The 25,973-nt window shown below is 47.2% G+C and overlaps 1 protein-coding gene across 1 annotated transcript; it reads right to left on the bottom strand.

Moving 5' to 3' along the window:
• Positions 1-1,952: 1,952 nt before the first annotated feature.
• On the bottom strand, positions 1,953-20,006 carry asz1 (ankyrin repeat, SAM and basic leucine zipper domain containing 1). The gene is made up of 13 exons (XM_030095781.1): positions 19,905-20,006; positions 18,813-18,897; positions 18,304-18,426; positions 16,442-16,553; positions 6,921-7,032; positions 6,702-6,836; positions 5,823-5,929; positions 5,636-5,708; positions 5,234-5,290; positions 4,978-5,090; positions 3,916-4,021; positions 3,569-3,682; positions 1,953-2,126 (listed from the first exon to the last, which is right to left on the bottom strand). The coding sequence occupies exons 1-13, from the start codon at positions 20,004-20,006 to the stop codon at positions 1,953-1,955; spliced, it is 1,413 nt and encodes a 470-aa protein (XP_029951641.1).
• Positions 20,007-25,973: the final 5,967 nt, after the last annotated feature.

Raw genomic sequence — 25,973 nt, forward strand, 5'->3', positions numbered from 1 at the left:
GATGAATGAATGATGAATGAATGATGGGTGGATAATGGATGGATGAATGAATGATGAATGAATGATGGGTGGATAATGGATGGATGAATGATAGGTGGATAATGGATGAATGAATGAATGAATGAAGGCCGGATAATGGATGAGTGATGGGTGGATAATGGATGGATGAATGAATGAATGATGGTTTGATAATGGATGAATGAATGATGAATGAATGATGGGTGGATGAATGATAGGTGGATAATGGATGGATGGATGGATGAATGAATGAAGGCCGGATAATGGATGAATGATGGGTGGATAATGGATGGATGATGGATGAATGAATGATGGTTGGGTGATGGATGGATGCTGTCCACAAACTGCAGAGCTTCCTGCAGGCGGCTCGGCCCCATCAGGAGACGGAGCTCCGTCCAGGACTCTGGACTTCTCCACCACAGCAGACGTTTGAGACCAAACCCACCGAGTCCAGCTGTCCTGGAGCCGCTGGCGGGATCCGGAGCTTCAGAGCTCTGAAGCTGAACCGTGTCTGTAGCTTCATGTTTCAGCCACAAACCAGGACGCTCCGGTTTCTACCCGAGTCTGAGGCCTCGCTCCGTTCCAGCTGTCCTGGTTGACACTTCTGACCGGTCTTCTTTAGCTTCCAACGACCTGAGTCAAGGTGAGCTCTGACCTCTGAGGCCGGCTGTGTGACTTCATTTTTCCCGGACCGTCCTGGACGGCGGGTCATGACCCCTGTTATCAGTGAGCCATGGTCAAGACCTGGAGGGGTCCAGTAGATCAGAAATCTGATGGAAATGTGTTTTCATTGGCTTCATGACACATTAGACCGTCACATTTCCTCCACACGCTTCACACACACTAAACTGCAATCCCGGAGCAGGTGGAGGAAGAGGAGGAAGAGGAGGAGGAGGAGGAGGAGGAGGAGGAGGAGGAGGAGGAGAGTCTGTTTCACACGCCGCAGCCTGTTTGAAGCCTCGTGGGGAAAATGAACCACTGTCAGGCGACATTTCCTCCATCTTTGATCTGTCTGGGTGGATGTGGAGGTCCGGAGACCTTCAGCGCATGAGATTAATGAGAAAATGGGATTTTTTTGTTCTGTCCCATGATCCCCGTGGAAGAGCAGCATAAAACAACAAGGAGCTCTGGGTTCAGCCGCTCTCCTCAGCACTGTTTGTGCAGCAGCGCAGGTTTTACTGGAAATCCAATTTAACCTCGGCTGCCTTAATAACTCTCATCACATGTTTCACAGAGATGAAGAAAATATCTGATAATCACAGCCGTCAGAAGTCTTCAACCCTCTGTACTCCAGATACTCCGGAGCAGGAACACTGAAATAATCCTCAGCGAGCTGGAGGAAGATGAAGGAGTTTATCTGAAAGTTATTCGGTGGCTGAAGAAACTTCCTGAAAGCAGGTTTGTTAAAAAAGGAGTTGATCGATGAGACGTCTTGCAGCCGGCGATCAGAAACAGGACAGAAAAACTCGTCATCAAAACTTAGATTTTTTTAACAAATGTCCTGATATCTATTTGAAACCAGAGACTGGAAGTCTGCAGCTGTAAACCAGGAACCGAGGACAATCTAACGTTTACCTTCTGAGGCTTTTCTTTTAACTTATAGTTTGATTTCTGAAGTATTTTACTTTTACTGCACCTAACATTAAAAAAAATATGAACTTGCAGTGAAGAGTGTCGGATCATGAATTATGAAACAATTTCAGATCAAACAAAAGAAACACAAAACCACTTTTATTCACTGCAGCCTCGTGAAGTTTCAAGTAAAGTAAAGTGAACATGAAAAGTTCTCGAAGAAAACACTTAAAATATAAAACAGAACCGTTGGGGAAGAACAGAGAAGTTCTCCAGACTCAGAACATGAAAGGAGCCAAAAACTCTGGACTGGACTCGTCTGGACCGGGATCAGGGGGTCAGGGGGTCAGGGGGTCAGGGGGTCAGTGGAGGCTCCTGCTCAGGAAGCAGCCGGCGTTTCCCCCGGCGGCTCTGCAGAGGAGCAGGAGGACGGAGGCCGAGGCCAGCATGGTGACCGCGACCCGGGTCAGGGAGCGGCCTCTGGGGGCCGGACCAGGACCAGGACCAGGGAGACCAGCATCTGTGGAGTCAGCCATCTGAGAGGACACACACACACACACACACACACACAGACACACAGACACACAGACACACACACACACACACACACACACACACACACACACACACACACACACACACACACACACACACCACACACACACACACACACACACACACACACACACACACACACACACACAGGAAGCGGCGTGGTCAGAGCCTTCCTGAGGATCTAATCCGTCCGGATTAAGCTCCTGGTGCTGCTCAGACCAGCTCACATGGTTAAAAGTTGAGCCGGTGAGAAACGTGGTGGCTGCTGGGTCACCGGGAGACTCACTTCCTGGGTGACGGTGTGTCTGGTCCCGACACTGACACACACCAACACACACCAACACACACCGGCTCCCAGCAGCGGAGTCACTGGGACTTCCTGAGAAGCTGCTCAGACCCAGACTGGGGTGTGAAGGTTCGGTTTCCTCACAGCGCTCAGCATCATTCGGGGGAGACGGAGGGTCAGAGGTCAGCTTCAGGACCCGTTCAGACAAGGCTTCTTGTGAAAACGTTCCACTCTGGAGTCTTCCTTTCCTTTGCGACATTTTGAAACTGATGCAAACTGACAGAAACACCAGCAGTTTTCATGTTGGGCCACTAGTGGGTGCTGTCAAACACACACACACACAGAAAGGCAAGCAGCCCGACCAGGATTTGAACCGGGGACCTTCACAGGACAGCAGGACCTCGTGTCACTGAGAGATGGCCGTCACATGAAGCAGCAGAGGTTTTATCACTGTGATCCCACTGACGCATGGTCCTCATAAGTATGGCAAAGTTTAAAAGGACAGAGACATGAGCCAGCACACACACACTCCCTCTCAGAGTAGCTGCTCTCTGGTCACGACCATCAGTCTGTGCAGATGTAACCGACACAGGGCGACAGTCGGCCCTCCTCCCAGAGTGCCACGGTTTGATGCCAGCAGCACCTCCATCCACGACTACGAGAACATTCCCCGGCCAGCCCTCTCTCTCTCTCTCTCTCTCTCTGGCTTCACTCCCTCACCCCTCCACCCTGCATCCACCCGCCTCCCCGTCTGCCTGCTGACAGCTCGGTGTCACAGCGCCGCTGACTTATGGGCTGTGAGGACTCCGCCTGTCAGGAAAGACTCTCTCCACGTGGAACACACACACACACACACAGCGTCAGGTGCACGCACGAAAGCCCTCCTGCACATACCTGTCGGAGCTCGCCAGTCTTGTTCATGTTTCTTTTAATCCTCGGCACTGGGAGCGGAGCTCCAGCAGTGTGTGAGAACCTTTCTGTTTGGTTTGCATGAATGATGAACCTGTCTGACCTGCAAGGTGCTGCAGGAATTACATTAACGGCTGGTCTTTCTGGCAGTGCAGACTCTGACCTGGTCCCCCTCTGACTCAGACCCTGTTGGCTGAAGACCCCCGCCGGTGTGTGTGGTGGTCCCACCTGGCACAGCAGGTTGTGGAGGCAGGTGGCCTCCTTCTGCAGGTCGCTGGCCTGCACGATCAGCTGCCGGCACAGAGCCCGGGCCTCCTTCTTGGGGTCCAGAGAGAAGACCAGCTGCTCAGAGAAGCAGAGAGTTCAGACCTGGAGGGCGGCGACTTCAAAGTGAGAGGACGTAAATGAGAAACTATTAATGCATGGTGGCGGCCATATTGGATCACATCGGAGCACAGTGCAGGGCCAAATTTACACATTTCTAGGATGAACTCGTCCTATTTTTAATCAAAATTGACGTCTGACAGTAAAAACCATGAGATGGACACACAGGACGGCCTGCAGGCTGCTGGTACCTGCGAGGCCTGCTGGGGGAAGTGGCGGATGGTGTCCTGCAGCACCTCCGTCAGGGAGCAGCACTGCTGGCTCACACCCAGGAGGAAGTTCTGCAGATCCTCGCTCCTGGAAAACGGTCAGAACTTCGTCACAACGAACATTTCATCCCCTTTCGCCATCAGAGTGCCAGAAACCCTCAGAGCTTGATCGATATCAAGCTGAGGATGCTTCAGACTCCGGCCGCCGGCCGAGTGGGAACCGGGTGAAAACGTTTAGCGGTGACAGAGCAGACAGATTAATAGTTCGGACCAAACTTTGAGTTGACATTCTCCATGAATTTCACCAAGACGGAAGAAATGAGTGAAAACCAAACAGGTGGAGGAGCCCCCCCCACCTCCACCTCCAATGATTGGTTATTTACACTGGTCAGGTCCGGGATATTGATAGCTCTTATCTTAATGGTCCATTTCCCCGGGCGAGCGTCCCGAGCGGCCGGCCGTCCCGGCCCTCCTGGCACTCCGTCAGAGGGGCCAGTAAACACTGTCAGCCGCCTCCCTTCACCCTGCTGCTGGTCTGTCTGGAGGCCAGAGGCTGAACGCTGGCAGAACCGGGCTCCTCCCACCGCGACTGCAACACTGGCTCGTCAGGAGCGTTAACACTGGGACGACTGGACAGTGGATGGCGCTGCGTCCCGGGACGGGGCTGGTGGACGGCCGGTGGAGTGATGGGGTGCAGCGTGACGGCTCTCCTCCGCCCGTCAGCCCTCACTTTACAAATCATTACAGCTCCGCTTAAACCATTAGGCCGGACGGCGGGGTGCTCAGAGAGGTGATGGACGACGTCCAGCGGAGGAGGACAGACCGGGGTGGGGGAGGACTGAGGTGTGTGGCTGACAAGTGTTTGAATTCATGCTACTCATGTCAGCGTGTTTCTGGAACGTTCAGCTCATCAGGAATCCCCGACAGCGCCGAGCCTTTCAGGCAGACTCCTCTCAAGACCCATCTAGTCCACCTCAGACCGGACCGCCAGTCCTCCTGATCCGACGCCCGTCTGAAGGCGCGGTGGACCTGAGACTCTCGTACCCGAGGGTGGAAGTGTCCAGCTGACTGATGGTGTCCAGGTCCACCTGATCCAGGGTCATCAGCTTCACGGTGCTCAGAACCTTCTGCTGGTCCGACGGGTCCCCGATCCCCACCTGAGAGAGACAGTCAGTGTCCAACACGTCCAGACCGAGGAGGACAGTCAGCGTCCAACATGTCTAGACCAGACTGAAGAGGAGACAGACAGCTGGACTTCCTCCCCGAAGAGTTCTGAACGCAGGTGTTCCCGTCTGCTCACCTTCTGCAGGTCGTCCTCGTTCATGGACACCAGGTCGCTCCAGGTGACGTCATGCTCCTGCGTGTGTGTGTGTGTGTGTGTAAGAGAGACAGAGAGAGAGGAAAGACCAAATCAAAACTCCTGCAGCACCTGCATGATGTGGCTATCTGCACAGCTCACACGGAGCTGACCCCTGGTTCGATTCCCACTGCGCCGTGAGTCAAATATGTAAACTACCCCCCTGCAGACGCTTTCCCAGCACGTCAGCGTCGCTCTGTCAGTGAGGCAGCTGTGCGCCGGTCGCCCTGCAGGCCACCCGTTACTGCAGCAGCAGCTCCGCCCATCCCATGCCCGCTTCCCCCCTCACCGCCGTCGGTAACGGCTACGTCAGCAGGCGGCGTGCGGAGCGGCGAGGGTTCTTACGTTCAGGACGTCGACCAGGTGGCCCAGCTGCAGGCCGTGCAGGAGAAGCTCAACCTCACTCAGTTTGTTCGCACTGTGGGGGAAAAGCCGAAGTGAGACACGCTGCCTCTGGTGTGTGAGCCCGACATCCCATAATACACTCCACGCAGTCCACCATCGTCATGGAGAGAGAACCTGCTGGCCTCACCTCACTGCTGAAGACGGAGCGCTGCTGTTGAGGAACCTTGAGAGAAGCTCCTCTCTGGAGTCCTGGTCCGGCCCGGCGCCCAGCGAGGACGACAGGATCCTGGAGATCTGAGCGACAGAGACCGGCCCACTCCCCTCACTCTTTCCCTTTCCATGATTTTCCACCACAGACATTTCATCTACGACTGCAAAACGTGTCAATTATGTGAAACGGAAAAAGAGAGTTTATATAGAAAAACTGAGGTTGTATTCATGAAGTCTTGCAGTTATCATTTAGACATATTTTAATACATTTGGAGTTCTGTGGCCATTTTAATCGGTTTTCCCACTTTTGACATGTTGTGCATCTTGGTTATTCCAGATTCTTCAGCTGCTTCTAGCTACTCTGCATTTCTAAACGTTCACAATATTTTTTTGTTTAGTTTTTATCTGTTTCATCATTTTTCTTTCTTTCTAAGCGTGGAATATTTTACATTTTAAAGTTTTCTCAAACTGGACTGCAGAGCTTTAACTCATCAGTGAGTTGATTCCACTGAAACACAGCTGGGTTTTATATCGTTCCTCAATTCACGTGTTTCAAACATAAAAAAAAACCCCTCTGGAATTAGTTTCCTGCTCTTAATTTGAAAGAAAAAAAGCAGGCTGAATACAAATAGCACTTGAAAAAACACTTCCAACGTCTTCACACATAATGTAAAGTACTGTTAAAGAGGCAGACACCGTATTGACTGGTTGATTCTCAGTGTCCAACTTTATTTACTATTCTGACTTTTTAAGCAATCCCTGCTATTCTGCCTGTTTTCAACTGTTTACTCTCATTTTACACTTTTTATCCTGAAGATTAGCCCACAGGAGGAAGAGGAGGACGAGCTGCGGTCACCTGAGTGCGTCTGAGTTCTGCGGCCAGCAGGGCGGCGCTCTTCCCCGCCCGGGTCCTGATGGTCTGGTCGGCTCCCAGCTGCAGCAGCTTCAGCACCACCTCCACCCGGTTGTACTGCACGGCGACGGACAGAGCCTGGACGCACCGACGCACCGTTCACAGTCCCGACAGACCCCGGCTCCGCCCGGGAGGAGCGTTACCATGGCGACCGAGGCTCACCGTGTATCCTTCGCCGTTACTCAGGTCGATGTCGGCGCCGCGGGACACCAGCAGGTTGACCACGGAGCTGTGGCCGTTCCTGGCCGCCATCATCAGGCAGCTCGTCCCGGACCTGCAGGAGGACAGAGGACGCTCAGCCTGACGGAGGGACGTCTCTGAGGACAACATAAAGAAATGACCAGAAGAGACGGAGCCAGGAACACGTCGTCTTCCTTTCCTTCAGACACGTTCTCCTGAAATATCTTTTCTTTACGAACAAAGAATAAGGTAAACAAGCCGCAGAAAGAATTAAAAAGTTAAATAAACTGAGCTTAAATCAGGCAGAAAACCATCAACAAAAAAACAAAACCATAGAAAAGAAGAGAAAGTCATCCAGTCGAAAAACTTAAATAAAACAATTAGAGACAAAAATAGAAGGAAAAAGTGAATAAAGAAAAAAATATTAGATATGGGTCTGGTAAAACAAGGTGAAAGTAAAACAGCAACAATTTTGTGAAACATTAAATACAACACTAGAAATAGAAAATATTTAACATTATACAAACTAATAAATAAATAAACACAAATAAACAGATGGAAAAAAAAGCACACAACAAAACACAAAGGATCAAAGGGAAATTAAAATAAAAACAGTGAAAGTACGAAAACTGACTGAGTGAAAACAGAATGAATTAATGTATGAATGAACACGAAGAAGAAACACCTGGAAAAAAACAAAGAAAAGAACAGAAGGTAAAGAGAAGCAAAGCTTTTTGACAGAAATGAGACCAATGAGCCAGCAGGGGGCAACAGGGGGCAACAAGAGAGGGCAGCAGGGGGCAGTAGGAGCCAGCAGAGGGCAGCAGGGGGCAGCAGGGGGCAGTAGGAGCCAGCAGGGGGCAGTAGGAGCCAGCAGAAGGCAGCAGGGGGCAGCAGGAGCCAGCATGGGGCAGCAGGGGCCAGCAGGGGGCAGCAGGGGGCAGTGGAGCCAGCAGGAGCCAGCAGAAGGCAGCAGGGGGCAGTAGGAGCCAGCAGGGGGCAGCAGGGGGCAGCAGGGGGCAGCAGGGGGCAGTGGAGCTGCAGTGGATCATCCGCCCTGCTGAGAAGGTGGACGGCTGCACTGGAGCACATTTGAATTTCCCAGGTGTTTTCTTTTTTTGGGGATGATTTCAGAATGTTTGCTCTCATGACTTTAACCTCTGGCTGCAGCCTCTCCTCTGGCACTGCCGTGTTTGCTTCCACCTGATTAAAGCCTGAATGTAAATAAGTACATGAGAAACCTTATCAGCTCCGACTCATCGGCTGAGATAACGGGGACAGTTCCAAACAATTCATCACTACACTCCTCACTCTGACAAGAACGCTGTGTGCTTGTTAAACATGAATCATGAAGAGGCATTCACACAGTTCACATGTAAATAAAACACCGTCTGGGAATCAGACCGACAACTGCTTCAGAGGACAAACTGGTTAACTCAGATGAAAATACAGAGGAGAGGCCAGCTCCAATCAATACTTAGAAGATACCACAGAAAGATGAAAGACATCTTAAAATACACCACAGAATTATCACAAAAGTGAAAATACTTTAGAAATAAATCAATAATGGGCAACGTGTGAATTAACGTCAATATGATGATGGTCTTTAGGTTGCTTCCTTTCAGATGATCTGCATGTATAGATCAGCTTTTAACAAACTTATAAAAACATTCTGGGTAGGGCTGGGCGATATGGCAAAAAAAATGATCACGATTTTTTTCTTCATATCATTCAATCTCGATTAAAATCACGATATGTTATATTGTTTTTAAACCAGTTTTAAAGCATCTGCACTGAAAACTAGAACTATAGAATTATTTAACATTTTATTAACAAACCAAGTAAATAGCAATGCAAATTAAATAATATAAACATAGAAAAATATAACAACAATCTCACTGAACAGTGCAGTAAATGGAAAAAAAATCTAGCACCAAGATAATAAAATCTTGCGATGCATTGTTTTTTCAGTAAAAGAGAAGAACTGAATGATTGTTAGAGTGTGACAGTTTACAGCCCTGAGGATTTTTGTTGCTATAAAAGATTAAAAAACTAAAGAAACCGCCTGGGGATAATGAAGGTGCTTTAGAACAAACATTATTTTCAAGTTCTGATGCTAAATATGCTGCTGCCATCATTAATGCTTACATCAAATGTACAAAATTTAAATAATCTAGATTGGACAGATTAGACTTAAAATGTAACAGTACATAACTACAATAATATAAAAAAAAATAGACAAAAGTAATCGTTTTTCTCCTCTTAAAATGTTGCTCGTATGGTGCAGTGGCCTGAAAAGACGACATGGAGTCAATATTCGACGTGCACTCAATATTCGTGTTAAGATAAATATTCTGGTTTCTGAAACATTTGGAATAACTCCAGGGAGATCCTCATTCAGACCACAGCCACAGGCGACGCCATGACTGCATTTGCACTTCATGCCACTAGGTGTGCTGTTTGCATGTTCAACCTTATTATACACAGACACCACAGAAGAAGAGGGGCGCTGCAGCGCTGCAGGCTCTCTCTGCATGTTGTTAGAAGAAGAGTGTTAGCGGCAAGACGTGGTGATATGTTCAATGATGCGATGCCCCGTCATTTTCAGTAAAAGAGAAGAACTGAACGATCGTTAGTTAAACTGTATCACAAGTAGTTCCTGGACTCAAAAGACCAGATTCCTTGCGGATCGGTGTGCTAGCAGCGGTATGCTAGCAGCGGTGCGGGTGGAGCAGCCTTTCCTGTCACCAGCAGCCTCATCTTCAGAGGATAATGCCGAGGCATTACTGACTTCCTCTGCTTCGCTGCCCTCAGCTCCACGTTCATCTCTGTTTACTTCTCAGACAACTTACAGGCGGGAGTTGAGCAGGAAAAAGTCGATTGTGATTGGCTGTGTTACGCACATTTCTGCCATGTCTGATGGAGTAAATGTGCTCTCAGCTGATCACCGTGATCGACTGGAAATTAATCGCGATCACCAATCACGATCATATAATCGCCCAGGCCTAATTCTGGGGCAGAAGGATTTAAACCCACAACTCCATATATATCTGTTACATGCAGATCTGCAGCTACACGTAGCTCTACATCCCCTCTGGCCCCTCTTCAGAGAACTTATGGTCCCTCTATAGCGACTCTACATCTCCTCTATATCAGGGGTCGGCAACCCTTGGCACGCCTGGCATTAACACTAGGCACGTTTACATGCGCCCCATATAATGGCTGATAGGGGAAGCGGATTGTAAATGTGTCATGGTAAACGCCAGAGTGGATCCACTTCACTCGGAGCGGATCGTATTTCGGAGCCGATCGATAATCCGCTCCGTGTCTCATATAAACGCCACCTGACAGCGGAGCACAAACGGGGGATTATTTTTCCCGCGCATGCGTTCCCTCGTACGTAGTGACGTGATGACGTGCGCAGTAAACGGGAAGCAGGACAGTCAAAAACAAGAAGAAGAACACTACGATGGTTGAAAAACACTTTTTTTGATAAAAACCCCGAGAGAACAAACACTGAAGAGGAGGGATGGGAGCAAATCGCGCAACAGCGACTTGTACGAAGAGCTCCGTAGCAGAACACGAGCGATCGTCCGGCCGGTGTTATGGATTAGCTGGTTCCCGTGTTAACGAGTGATGGCGGAATTCTGTGTAAACACATGCTGATAACAGCAGTTGTTAAAGTAAGACTCGCAAAAAACTTCAAACTTACACATTCACTGTAACTGTAGACAAATGACATTCGCTAGAATGACTACAAGTGTCAGTCATCTATTGGTCACAAGTTAACACAGGCACCAGTTAATTCGAAACATCAGCATGCAGAGCACAAAGCACAAAGTTTCTGAAAGCACTTTTTGGAGTTAATAATAACAGAGATTAAAAAAAAAAATCTTTAATAATATGATTGCATGTGCTTTATCTGAATGAAACAAATTTTCAGGTATGTTGGAAATCTTTTTGTATTTTCTGTATTTTCTGTTGTGTTTTCTGTATTCTCTATAGTGGCTCTACAGCTGCTCTATAGAGGCTCTACACTCAAAAAACTGACTGAAGCCCCTCTTAGAGTTGACACATTAAAATTTCGTTTTTCTAATTAAAGCATATTATATCCAACAAAACCTAAATATGTTTCATAAATGTGACCTAATTGTAATTCATTGGGCCCCCAGTACTACTCTTCAACTCAAAATAAATGTGTTTGAACAGTAGTTTTGTAGTGATGGTAGTGCTGCAATGCATCGTGGGAGTTTGGGATGAACTATTCAAGATTTAAACATTGTTTTTGTGGTTTATTTCGATGTTCTGATGTTAATACTGTTATTGGTAGTTGTGTTTTGTTGTGTTCTTTCTCTTCAGTTAAACTAAATAGTTCAGTTACTTTTCATGTCAAACTTGGAATGAGAAGTGTTGTGCATTTAATCAGGTACTGCTGCTGTTCCTATATCTATAGAAAAGTAGAAAGGGCCTGAGGCATTCTGTGCAGCATCAGCCCACATGAGTGATGTGAGCAATGGATTTCCAAATAAGTATAATTAGTTAAATAAAACTAATTGTTATAACAACTTAGTGGCGGGCAGCCATTGTATTTGACATATTTGACAAAAAATGAGTTGAACGAACTAAATTATATTGGTTCACACAGAAGAATTCAGTTTTGGTTGGATCTAAAGGAATAAAACAAGTTGGACAATCTCAAATATATTGTTCTGAGTAGATGCATTTGAATTGAGTTGGGGCTACTTATATTTTTTGGATGGAAATCCTGCACACATTTTAATTGTGTTCATCCAATGAATCATTTTTTTGAGTGTACAGCTCCTCTATAGCGGCTCTACAGCTCCTCTATAGCGGCTCTACAGCTCCTCTATAGTGACTCTACAGTGTATTTCTTCATATGAGCTTTGGAGCCACTCCCCTGCAGTGGAACCTGCTGCCTGGTTCCTCCGGTTCTCATAGCTAAAGGTTTGACCGTCATCATAAACGGCGTTGACCACAGAGTCTTTGCGGTGAAGAGTCCTGCTGTCGTCGCCATAAATACCTGAGTGTTGACAATTACACCAACAAATCATGAAGAAAGGCGAGGAGATATTTGCCAAACAGGCGTGAATCTGAAGAGCCAGCACGGGTGATTCATCTGCCTTTAACAATCTCCAAGAAACCAGCGGTTAATGTTCGATCTGAACTCAAACAGACGCAGCCGAGGCTCCGACATCTACGACTCAACAGATTTATCCTCCCGCACATCAATCAGTCACTTCTCTCTGAGGCCAAACCCGTCCCGGCGTCACAGTTCTGCTTTCATGAGGTGCGCTGCGGGATTTTCCCAAGGCTGGATTAACCGAGGCCACTTGCACACTGTTTCGTGTGTGTGTGTCCTTCACCGTCAGCTAACCCACACGCAGACGATGGAGTAAACATTACTCCTCTTATCAGGACGTCGGAACAATACGTTTCAGTCACTCTCTCTGCACGTCCTTTATCTTCCAGAGCTCAGCACTTCTCAGAGCTGCTCAACCTCAGAGAGAACGACTTCACGACAAACTCACCGGATCCGTCTGCATCAGCAGAACTTCGTCTCAGACCAAACGATGGCTTTTCCTGTGTTCGTACGGCTCAACAGGCTCAACCTAAACGATCCAGTCAGATTTCAACATATTCGATATGCACATAAAGCAGCATGACTGACTGTGGAAGCTTGAGCTGCTACACACTTGGTGGCACGTGCAGGCGGCGGGCCCCACAGGGAGCTGCTGCGACACACACACACACACACACACACACACACACACACACACACACACACACACACACACACACACACACACACACACACACACAGTTTACGTCCAGACAGAGGGGTCGGCAGCTGCTGCTCATCATGGCTTTGATATTCAGACGTAAGAGATGATGAGGAAAAGGAGGGGAAGGTTTCGTTTTTTTCGACTATGCATCCATGTGAATCTTGTGTTGTTCTCTTCCTGTGTGTGTGTGTGTGTGTGTGTGTGTGTGTGTGTGTGTGTGTGTGTGTGTGTGTGTGTGTGTGTGTGTGTGTGTGTGTGTGTGGGGCCTTGTTATCCCGCTTCAAATATTTTGTCTGGAAAGGAACCGATCGATTTCCTCATGCTGTGGTCTGTTAGGGTGGGGGGGCGGGGGGGTGGGGGGGGGGGGCATGGAATGGCGTGCTGGCAGTAACAAGTGTGGCAGAGGATTTGGAGAAATGGTAAATAGAGCCAGGAGGGGGTGGGGTGGGGGGTGAATCCACACTTTGATATGTGAGAAATGCAGGAACAGGAAACAAGCTTCAGGAACGTCCTCTTAGTTTTATATGAGATGACATTGTTCAAGTTCTTCACTGAGCCACACTTTGGATTCTCAACTGCACCGACTGATATTTACCGGATCTTCCTGGGTGGGGTGGGGGGTGGGGGGGGGGGGGGGTCTGTGGCTTGTGAGTCAGAAGCCAAGCACCTTAGTTACCACAGGAAACACTTGCTGTGTTATTAACGCATGAGGAAGACATGGTGTTATTCATTCACTCAGCAGGGGTCATAAGGGGATTTTTGTCAAACTGAAGCCCTGATTAAATAATGATGTTCAAACAAAAACACAAAACTTTCATTGTTGTTTTTTATCCGATTTTAAGAGAGCAGAGCTCAGAGCATCACGGTCTGCTCAGGTCTCTGGTGTTTCACTTAACAATACATTTTAACGACTGGTTACTTCCATGAGGAAATTCCCCGAAACGTCTTCTGGAGCGAGCTCGGAGTTATTTTTCTAGAAAGTACCTGTTCGTGTGTGATTTGAAGGGTTTTGTCCAGTGAAGTGATCATTTCCTGCGGGGCTCAGATGTGGTCTGAAACAGGAAACCAGCCTGGACTCTGGCAGCGGCACCGCAGCTGAAGCAGTGGAACGAATGGAGTCTGCAGGTCAGTCCAGGTGAGTCCAGACCAGACGGAGCTCTTCGTGTCAAAACGTCACAGACGGCGGACCGCTGCACATCAAATCGTTTCTTAGAGGAAAAACGACCCGGCGGCTCAGTCGGTGAGGAATGAAGACTTCTCCAAAGTTAACGGAGTCTGAACTGTCATATTTACACAAACCAGTCAGCAGCAGCCCAACGCTAAGCTAACAGTGGCGAGCAGTCAGCAGCTCGCAGCCTGAGGCGGAGAGCTCGATTTCAGTGAGGAATCTAACAAAACATCCCCATTTAAACCCAACCCTGGAGGATTACCTCCATAAACCACCTGAATGCCAGCTAGGGCTGCACGATTTTGACAAAAAACCTAATTGCGATTTTTCCGACCAATAATGCGATTGCGATTCGATTTGCGATTTTCACATTTTATTCTTTCAAATGCAGAAAACAGCCAAAATTTATGGTTGAAAAAAAATTCTTGTTACTTTTACATGGTCTTGCTCAAGTTGACACATAAAATAACCTAATGTCAACTAAATTGACAAAGCTTCAGGCAGCTGCAGCCGAGACGCCACCACGTGTCTGCATCACGTTTGAAAATAAAAAAAAGAGTGCGTTGTTTTAATGAAATAAACTAATCAAAACCCAATGCTGTCCAAATTGTAATTCAATACTGATCTTGCTTGCATGGTTCACAGAAAATTACTTAGACAACAGTTTTCAACGTGAAATAAATGAAAATTAAAAACCAGAACCGCAAATAGGCACCACTGTGAAGCCAACTTCAACTCGCAAAAAAAAAAAAAAAAAAAAAAAAAAAGAAAAGAAAGAAATCGCCAGCCTCTAAAGATGAAGGGTAAAAAAAATAATCCTTATTGCTGTAATATTCTTAGATCGCACTCAGTTTAGTAATCCTACTCTGGGTCATCCTCCCTCACATTCTTGGGCTGCGCTTCATGTTTTCTTGGAGAGAGATGAGCGCGTCCACATGCTGGATGAAGGCTGAGCTGTCGGGTGATCAGGTGAGAGAGAGAATAACCTGCAACTTGTTTCGACGTTTCTGTAATGTGTAGCGGTGAGTCTTCAGGTGTTGGTACATATTAGACGTGTTTCCTCTGGATCTGGCTGCTGCACGGCGACACAATCTACATTTGGCTCCACGTCGCTTTTTTTCAAACCCAAAGTAAGTCCAAACAACTGAATTACAGTTCTTTTTTAATACCAGCTGCTCTGCACCCTCTTCTGCTGCCATCTCAGCCATTTTCACACTGTGAATGAGTCACACTGAAAACTTTTTGCTCCTCACGACACCGCAAAGCACACACGCAGGGTTTGTTATTAGCAACCTGACGCTAGTTAGCTGCAGCAGTGCAGTGCAGACATACTTGCTTCCTGTTGTCATTTCTGATTGGCCGGTGGCCCGGAACGCGAGACTCTAACGTTTTGATTGGCGGATAAGTCTGTCACTCAAAAGCCTCGGAAAAACCTCAGCCTAGTGCGGTTCGATTACCGCAGTAGTTAAAACCTCAATTTCGATGAGGTGTCAGTTAATCGTGCAGCCCTAATGCCAGCCCAGTCGAATCTCTGCGCATCTTTAAAAACTGCTGCACAAAGTTAAACACCATGACTGATCGACTTTATTTCAGTGTTTGTTGACTGATGGATCTGACTGATAGACCTGAAGCCTGAAGCCTGAAACCACACAGGCACAGGGAGAACATGCAAACTCCAGCCAGGCAGGCTGTCCTGAAGCTCACTGTGGGGGAACCGGTACCAGTTTTCGGTATTTTGTGAGTGTTTATGTGGTAATAAATGTTAATTTGTTGCTGGCTGCAGGCGAGTCGCTAACGGATGCCATGCTAGCGCGCTAACGGTGCTGAACGCAGGAGTTGAAGCCGTAGATGTGAAGCTGTTTAAAATGCTGGTCGTCTCCTCAGCCTTTAGAACAATCTCATTCTTAACCAGGAGCTTCCTAAGATTAGAAGTTTTCCCGCCTTAGCGAGTGTAATCTGCATTGCTTTTTGAAAAGTGGAGCCGTGCTAAATATTTGCACCAAATATTGAGCTGGAAACTAAAAATAACAGAATAAAGTCCCATTATCCGTCATGATTTAAAATAATTGTGAAGTAGCGGTGAAGCAGCTCGAGTGTGTCTAAACCTTCATCTCACATCGATGGGCTAAATCCATTTTTTTCTCAGTTTAAAAACAAAAGGTTGATAAGTTTGTTCCTGCATCTCGTCCCCGTTTCCTGCTATTAAAAGTCCACACTGAAGTAAACTGTGCATGTAAACTCACACACCAGGAGAACCGCATCCCCGAGTGTGAAGGAGCCTGTGGCCACGCTGCTGCACTGTTTGTTTGTCTGTCTGATACTGGGCTGTACGCGCAGATGACAAAACAGGACATTCCACAGAAAACACACAAACATACACACATCGTACAGAGCACGGTGCCGCATGATGCCGCCACATGGAGGCTGAGCGCCGCCATCAAAGGGAGCGGCGCCCCGGCCTCCTGCTTCTCCTGCGCCCACATCACAGAGTGTGTGACGGCACGGGCCGCGAGCGAAGCCCCGCCCCTCACCTGTCCACCACGTTGGGATCGGCGTTTCGGGTCAGCAGGAGCTCCATGCAGGAGGCGATGCTGTCCTCTGTGGCAGACGCCGTGCAGCACATCATGAGCGCCGTCCGGTCCTCTGCGGGCGACAAGCTCTAATCAGCATCTCCAACCACTTCCAGCCGAGCAATTAAACTTTCTGAAGAAAGCTGTGGACGGACACACGGTGCAGCTGATGGAAAATAAGAATGAAACATTGATCTAACAACTCATTTCCTGTTTGAGGACCTTTTTCAGACCAACACAGAGATCCTGACGGGTCTGAACCAGCAGGACTCATTAGAACGGAGCCGAGTCGAACTGGTGAGAGGAAGGACGGCAGGTGAGGGGACGACAGCCTGGAGACCCGGAGCCGTTTATCTGGCATCAGGAAGTGTGTCAGACTTGATTTAACTGCAGCTTCAGCCCAGCGATCTGCTGATCTGCTGTATGGGGCCTCAGTCTGGGACCTGGGCCCGCCACGGACTCCTCTTTCGTTCCAGCAGTGACCCAGACCGGGGTCCCCTCCGAGTGTGTGTGTAGAAATACCTCGGCCTCTACATCTGTATGTGGGTTTCTGTGTCTTTGCGGCTGAGCATGTCTGGCTGTGTGTGTGTTTATACTGTGTGTGTTGTAAACCACACCGCCTGCTTTGCATCTGCAGAGGACTGGAGTAAATAAAGCTGCAGGTCTGAGAGTCGGCTGGGGGGGGGCTCGGCGTTATCAGGCTCCGGTGCATTCCTCCGGCTGGGATTCGCCGGCTGGACGGACGCCACCGGGACGTGACCACGCGTCACCACCCCGCCGTGTAAACGTTTCCCGGACCCGCCGTGAGCCTCCGTGTCAGCACCGTGAGAAATCACTCCCAGACCCAGGTCTGAGCCGGGGTCTGGGAGCCCTCGAGGTCCAAACTCTGGTCCGCGGGCCCTTCAGCGGCCACATGAGGGTTCTCAGAGGACCGTTTACAGGATAGTGATGTTGAAAACACGCCGACTCTGTCTCCGTGTAGACTACAGGTTCTATTCCCTGCCATGGCCCAAAGGTCACTGCAGTGCTGCTGTGTAGCGCCCACTGGTGGTTAGAGGGTGTATGACAGCTGAGCAGGAAATTGGAAATGAACAAACGAAATGAATAAATGTCTAAACCGTCACGTCGCTTATTAACCAGGATACTGCTAAATCTTATGAATTAAAGTCACTGTAGCACATTATTCAGCCCTCAGGAAATCAGAGTGGAGGTAACGGGCGCGTCCAGCACCCGGATCCCCGCAGGCGGCCCAGCTGACATGGAGGCTGGGCTCACCTGGACTGACCTCCCCGCTACACGTGCCTCCTGTTTGTCTTGTTTTGGGATGAGTGTGCAGAATGCCTGAGCTGAAAACAGCGGACAGGATGGGCGCTGTGTTTCTCTAAGAGTTCATGTTTGGCGTCATCAGCATAAAGTAATGACAGATGAAGCCCGGTGCAGCTCTCGTCTGATTGGTCCCCCTCTTTTTGGCTGCAGCAGGTGGGGAAATTGAAAAAAGGTGCTGTGGGGGGACGGCAGCTGGACACCACGGCACCGAGGAGCCGCTGAGAACGTCAGCTGTTTGATATTCAAGCCTGGGGGGAGAATGCATTGCTGTGTTTGTGTTGTTTTAACCGAGTGGCGGTCAGCAGAAGCAGCACTAGTGAATGTAGCCTGAACCAGTCTGCCCAGCCTCAAATGTTTCACATGATGCTTTGCTAAAGAGGTGGATTACCTAAATGTTTTTCTAGAGAAACTCTTAAACAGATCTTCCTGCAGGGAGTCACTAAAGACAGTCCAGACTGGGGCATTAAAGAAAGCTACACCATCTAAACCAGACTGACCTTTGCTGCTGTTGGCGCTCGCTCCTCGATCCAGCAGCAGCTTGGTCATTTCACAGTGAACTGCGCTGACGGAGTACATGAGAGGAGTCCAGCCACACGCCAGCCCGGTCTCCACGTCCATACCTGTCCACCCAGAAGCCAGAAGCCACAGACCAAGAGATCAGCAGCTCAGCGGCAACCAGCCGAAGACACAAGTCAAAGCAGTTAGAAACCAGAGTCAGCGTCAGGCTCTGAGGGAAACACGGGGTGAGACGAAACCAGAGGAACTCAGACGGAAACATGGCAGGACAGTAAATCAGACCAAATGAAACCGAGACTTATGTCACAGTTTAGCCAGAGGCAGGGTGTATAACAGACTTTTTCATAAAACAGAAACCTGGAACTAACACCGCTGTCAAATACCGTCTCCTGTTTATTTGCAACGATGAAATGATGAGGAAGAGGAGTGTGAAGATCAGAGGGAGGTTAAATCTACATGATCTGAGACAGACAATAAGAACAGTCATTGCCTTTGTCCAACAGCTGAGCCACAGTTTTAGTGTCTCCTCTCATCAAGGCTGCTTTCATCCGGAGTGTGTCTTCTGTGTCTTCAGCCTGGACACACACACACACACACACACACACACACACACACACACACACACAATACAACTTAAACATACTTTTTATTAGATTTGCAGCTGGACTGCAAATGTCCTGGAAATGTGCAACAGTTTTGTAATATTTGATTTTTTGTATAAGTTATGATAGTTTCAGGATGTGGGACAGTTTTAGAATGTATGATATAGGGCTGGGCAGTATATCAAATTTATTATCAAATAACTTTTTAAAAAAAAATTCAACATTGAAAAAAATACAAGGTCAAAACAGTTTTTCATGTTGAGTTTTTATAGCTTTATTTCCCCATTTCTCACCTGCCTGCAGCCTCTCAATTTGAGCCTGTTGCAGTAATGGCCCCGCCCCTTCCTGCTCTCACGCCCCGCCCCTAGCTCAAAAATAGTGTGTTGTGTTTCAGTGATGTTTGATCTACTGATTGCACTGTGCAAATTACTGAGCTTTAAGGTACATACTGGCTGGTCACACAAATCACCCAAAAACAGTTTCGAGAGGAAAGGATCTTATTTTATAAATTCTGTTTTGTTACAAGTCACTTTTCCATTTATTCTGAAGAATTCACTTTAATTTTGTGCAGTCAGTGGGGTGGTTAATAAAAGCGTCTTTGCAGCAGATTGTTATTGACTTTCAACCAGAAAGGTATCTGTAAATTAATTCTACTGAGAAAAAAATGGATTTATTTCATATATCTTTCTGAAAAAAAAATCCAGATAGTAATTTTAGGCTTTTTAGCCCCTTTTTTTAATGAGGGAGTAAGAAAGAAATACCATTAATTAAAATTAAGAAAACATGAGGAGAACATAAATTACAGAGCGATTACTTTCATTAAAGGAGGCTACTGTTTGACTTATTAGCTGCTTATTTTGAACTATTTTCAAAACTCCCGTCCATTTACCCCCGCTGAGCCACATGGCTGCGGAGAGTTAGCTCAGGTGGCTAACCCGCGCTAAGTCTCCGAGATTTAAACATAGATTTTATTAATTCACCTGGATTAATTCAGCACTGTTTTCATGCAGCTGGTCGCCCATGTCGAAGTCGTCGCCGCTGTCGCTCTCCTGTCCGGCCGGGATGGCGTGGAAGTACTCCATCTTTCCCCGAGAGACACCGAGACACCCGGCTAGCAAAGCAGCGACAGCCGCAGCAGCTAGCTCCCGGCTAACGGAGACACACACACATAGACCTGTAGACTCACACAACTAGACAGGTACAGTCACACAACTAGACATGTAGACATACACAACTAGACACAACTAGACTTGTAGACATTCACAACTATATACACGTGAACATGTAGATAAATTCAACTACACCACTAGATATACACAAGCAGACATGTGAAACAGCAACACATTAAAACATTTTTTTTTAAATGTAAAAGCACAAAATGAAGCATCAGGTTCTTCAAGCTTCACTGGTAAATAAATAAACTGAAGTATTTGAATGCCTACTCTTCATTTTTATTCAAGTATTAAATATGTTGAATTAGCAATATTTTGATTGGAGCCATTTTCTAAAGTTCTGTATGTGGACGAAGAATAAATAAAGACACAAAAACATCCAACCAGGGGAGCATGGACACGTGCAGGTAGATACAAGTAAGTAGTCAAACGGAGTTACAAGGTGTAACTGTAACTGACACCATAGTTTCTTTCCCTTCTCACAAGCACACATCTGAGAACAGAAATGTGAGCAGTTCCTCCAGCGTCCAGGAGAGGGCGCTGTCTCCTGCTCAGCAGGAGTCAGACCGGTCAGGAGAAGCAGAGAGAAAAGCTCTGCAGTCCTCTGGGTTCATGAACACACACCTTCAGCTGTCCTCCCGGGCGTCAAACCGATGACCGTCTCTTCTCTGGAGCAGAAAACACCCCGAGGACCCGTTACCATGACGGTTCAAGAGCAAACGCATCATTTCTGCCTTTTCCTTCCAGACAAGTTTCACGTTTACGCCACAACGTTTTGAAAACAAAGTCCGTTCACACCAAAACAGCAGACACTGTGAACCCTGTGCAGTTTTCATGCTGGGCCACTAGCAGGTGCTGTGGTTTATTTTTCTTCATGAAAACAAACCCTTTAAAGTGTGTGGCTCTCTGACCCGCTGTGGCGCCTCACTTCAGGCTATCACATATCATCAAGAAGCATTATGGGCTGTTTATTCATTTAAACTGGTCTCATCTCCAGGCAAAAAATTTACAAATACAGTGAAACAGCTCAAACATACACAATAGATAGATTTGATTAAAAAAAAAACTGCAAAAAACAAATGCAGGGGATGAACATTGTACTAAAATAATTGAATTTGCCAATAAGACTTTTTCCAGGAAAAGAAAAAAGGCAAATGTGGAATATAAAAAATAAAACAAAAAGAAAGAAAAAAAACAAAACAAAAAAAACAAAAAAGAAAGAAAAGGAAAAATAAAAAAAAAGAAAAGTGTAAATAAGGAAAAGGAAAAAAAAAGAAAAATGATTTTTCAGAAAATCACTAAAATGAAGAACAGAAGTTGGGAAATGTTATGTTTAAATGTCTTGAGGAGCTCAAACTGCTCTGACAACAGAGGCTGCAAACAGCTGGATGGATAAAGTGGAAAACAATGAAAACAGAGGATACAATTTCAGTTTCCTCAAAAGGCTGAAAATGTAATAAAATATATCTAAACTGAAGCCATGACGCTTCATGAATGACCCTTAGTTTCTGCACGTAAAGTTTTTTTTTTTTTTTCAATTCCTCATTTCACATAAGCAGCTTGTTTTCGGACTCTAAACTCATTTCAGTTGTTTGGGAATCCTGAAAATGGCCCTTATGGTCAGAAATGTTGCAGTGCGGATTAAAAAATCTGCATTTTCTGCTGTTCCCATCAAACGTTCCCTGTTTTCTCTGGAAGGCGTCGTGGTGTAAACGGGGACTGATGGGCTGAATCTGTGAGAACACACGTTAAAAACCAGCACCAACACAAATCTGCTTTTTTCCTGTTCTTTTCTGTTCTCCATGTGGTTTCATCACAAAAACCAGCAGCAGCTCCCCCTAGTGGCCCGACATGGCGACTGCACCGTTCTCCAAACGTCACAATGTAAATGCATGTTTCCTCCTGGCGTTAGCGCGCTGTGAGCTGCCGAGTGGAGGCGAGGAGCGGCTGGAACGCTCAGATCAGCCTTCCTCGCTGTTCCTGTCAGGAATGTCTCCACCGTTTGATCCTCCCTTCGCTGACACCGGCCCGAAACCTCAGACTGATAAAGACTCATCTGTGAAGTGTGTGTGCCGCTGGAGGAACTGAGAGCCGTGACAATAACTCTACCAGAGTCCTGCGGCTCAGTCCGGTCACACACCTGTATCAGTGTGTGTGTGTCTCAGACGGTGGACGGACCCAGACAGTGAGACAGAAGTGTCCGATCAGTGAATTCGAACTCTCTCGCATTCCGGACACACTTGGATTCTGGCCGATCGGACACGGCGGCGGTGTTGAACCTACAGCTGAATGTGTTTGCTTCATGTCGCCCGTCCGAACGCCGCTTATCAGACGACACGCCGACGGTCACAAGCCTCGCTTTAGAGGAGGTCTCCGTCAGCCGACTGGACCGTTCATGAGGAAAACGCTTTGACTGAACAGTTCTGATGGAAAATGTCTCATTTTCACTCTTATCATTTAAATCCAGGATGTGATGGAGTGACGGACTCTGAACCCTCCTGGTCTGGTCTGGACCGGACCACATGCAGCCATTTGCCATTCCCCAGTAGAAGGTGTGTCAGTGGAGATGTGTATGTCTGACAGTTAAGTCAAATAAAAGTCTTTTTACAGCGCCTCCTGTCCACGTTTGTGTGTTTAATCAGCTGTTTCCATCAGAATCCAGTCATTTATAGTTATTAATCATGTTTTTATATAGATGGGCTCCCTCGGCGTTCGTCCTCCATCCTCAGCCTCCTGCTTCATTCCAGGGACAAACCAACCAAACACTTCCAAACAAACTCCCTCCAAATGTTTGGCTTCGCCTCGGGGACGCAGCGTTTTATCGCCTCCCAGCCTCAGAGACAACAGCCTGCAGTTCCTTACGCAGATTTCGGAGTGTTTTACAAATATTGTACGTCAGCGGTGAATTCTGTACCTGAGCACGTGTCTGACAGGAAATGGAAGCCAGACGCCTAAATGTCTGCAGGATGTGACGTGCAGCGCCCCCTAGTGTCAGCTGGACTTGTCAGAGATCAGCCTGGTCTACATGTGATCCACTGGGATAAAATGAGTCAAACAGCTGGTGGAGCTTTCTGCTGAATCTGTGATCTTCAGAAGGAATTAAACCCCAGACCACAAAATCAAACAATTACTTCAGAAAATGATGACAACCTCAACATAAAACCACTTTTAATGAAACCCTCTGACACAAAATACAGTGAAATGTCCAGAATGTCCTCCTGTCGCTGCTACAGCGCAGGATTCTAGAAAGTCACCCTGACAGCGTGGTGCTGACCTCTTGACTAAGTCAGTGATATTTCAGGTAATTGGACCTACACCGACTCTAATAGCCACAGTTTACTGCCCACCCAAACACAACAAGGACTTCATTGATGAATTTTCTTCCCTTCTCACCCACCTCTGCACCCTCTCCCCCAGTGTCATTCTGCTCGGTGATTTTAATATTCACATGGACAATACGAATCACTCTCTCACTATGGACTTTTCATCATGCCTGGACAGTTTTGGCTTTCAACAACATATTCATTTCCCCACCCATTCCAAAGGTCATATCCTTGACCTGGTCTGTTGCTCCAGTGTATCCCCCTCTAACTGCTCTTCATATCTCTCCATCTCCGACCATCTGTTTATCTCATTCAATTTATATCTGATAATCTCCGCAACCAAACCTTCACGTACAATGACATTTCGTAACATCAAGGACATTAATCCAACTTCTCTCACTTTGGACATCAAAGCTCTCCCCACCATCAGCACCACCTCTACTACTGATGAACTGGTTTCCCATTACAATAACAGTCTCCAAACTCCGCTGGACTCATTTGCCCCCATAAAAAACTAGGACTGTATTCTTCACTCACTCTGCTCCCTGGTTTACACCCCAACTCCGCCTCCTCAAAGCCAAAGGTCGACAACTGGAACGACTCTGCAATAAAACTGGTTTAACTATTCATAAGGAAATGTACCATCACCACGTTCGTCAGTATAAGGACTCCATTAACGCAGCCAAATCACAATATTATGCAGGGTTCATCAGTGCAGGAGATGGGAACACCCGGACTCTGTTTTCTCTCATTACTAACTCCTTGCACCCTCCAGACACCTTCCCCCCTCACCTTTACTCCAGCAGCTACTGCAATTCACTCATGAACTTTTTCACTGCAGAAATTGATAATATCCACCAGCAACTGACCTCCTACACCTCCTCCAGTTTACCCCCCTCTGATCCCTTAGTTTCCTTCTCTCAGCCACTTTCTCATTTCCACCTTCCCTCGTCTGCTGAAATATGTGAACTAATCAGAATTACATCGCCTCTGACATCCGCTGCAATAACCCCAATTCTCAAAAAACCTGGTTCTGACCCCAATAACTTCAATAACCTTCGTCCCATTTCAAATCTGCCATTTCTCTCAAAAATTTTGGAGAAAACAGTTGTTTCCCAAATCCACTCTCACCTCTCCAATAACAGCCTCTTTGAGCAGTTCCAGTCTGGTTTTCGTCCCCACCGCAGCACAGAAACCGCTCTACTTGAAATAACCAACGACCTCCTGATGGCAGCAGATTCCGGACTTTTATCCATCCTCATCCTTCTAGACCTGAGTGCAGCTTTTGACACCATCTCTCATTCCATCCTCCTCCATAGACTGGCATCTATTGGTCTATCTGGCACACCCCTGGACTGGTTTACATCACATCTCTGTGGCCGCACTCAGTTCATCCAGTTAAAAACATTCACATCCCATTCCGTGCCCCTCTCTTCTGGTGTTCCCCAAGGCTCTGTTCTTGGTCCCCTCCTCTCCATCATTTATCTTCTCCCCCTTAGCCAGATATTCCGGAAATATAACATACAGTTTCATTGCTACGCGGACGACATCCAGCTCTACCTCTCTTCTATTCCTCACCGTATCATCTATAAGACCATTCTGCTAACATTCCAGGCCCTCCTTAACCTCGCTGCTCCGTACCTCACTGATGTACTCCACATAAACACCCCCAGCCGGTCTTTAAGATCCTCTTCATCTCTCAGTCTCACCATCCCCACCGCCCGCACGACCACCATGGGCTCCAGAGCCTTTAGCCCCGCCTCTGGAACTCCCTCCCACCTAACATCAGAAATATCAACTAACTACACAATTTCAAATCCACTCTCAAAACCCACCTGTCCAGACAAGCGTACTCACTCTGACCTCCAGTCCTCCTTCTGTTTTAACTCGCTGAACTTGTATTTGTAAATTTTAAAATTCTTATGTTTTAACCTGTGTATTTGAAACTGTTTTTATTCTGTTGTCTTTGTACGGTGACCTTGAGTGTCTTGAATGGCGCCTATAAATAAAATGTATTATTATTATTATTATTATTATTATTATTATTATCATTATTATTATTATTATTATTATTATTATATCTCAGCCCGGGTCTCCGTTTCTGATCAGAAATGTGTTTGAAAGAATCAGTGTTTTCTTTGAAATGTTCACCATTTGCTCTGAGGTTCAGCGGATTGGACTGGAGTCTCCTGCGTGCTGCTTTTAGACCACAGACCTTATGTTTGACACTCCTGACTTAATACACAAAACCAAAAACATCTGCAATTCTTAATTCCAGCAGAAGGAGCATGAGCTCCAGTTGAAGGGAGGAAAGGTGACTGTATGAGCTGTCTGAAGACTCATCTGCCTGGTGGAGGTGAAAGGATGTGGTTTTGGGGTCCTGGGGGTCTTGAGGACCGTTTGAGCCCCTGCAGGACCCCGTCCGGGCTGCAGCGGCCACACACGGACTCCATCAGCTCCGGCAACTTGTTGCCACAACACGCAGCGTGGAAATGACGCGTCTGAGCGGAGCCCATAAAGGCCGGCCTGTCCTCCCTGTGGCGCACAGGAGCCG

The sequence above is a fragment of the Salarias fasciatus genome, chromosome 7 (assembly GCF_902148845.1).
Source record: "Salarias fasciatus chromosome 7, fSalaFa1.1, whole genome shotgun sequence".
NCBI classification, from domain to species: Eukaryota; Metazoa; Chordata; class Actinopteri; order Blenniiformes; family Blenniidae; genus Salarias; species Salarias fasciatus.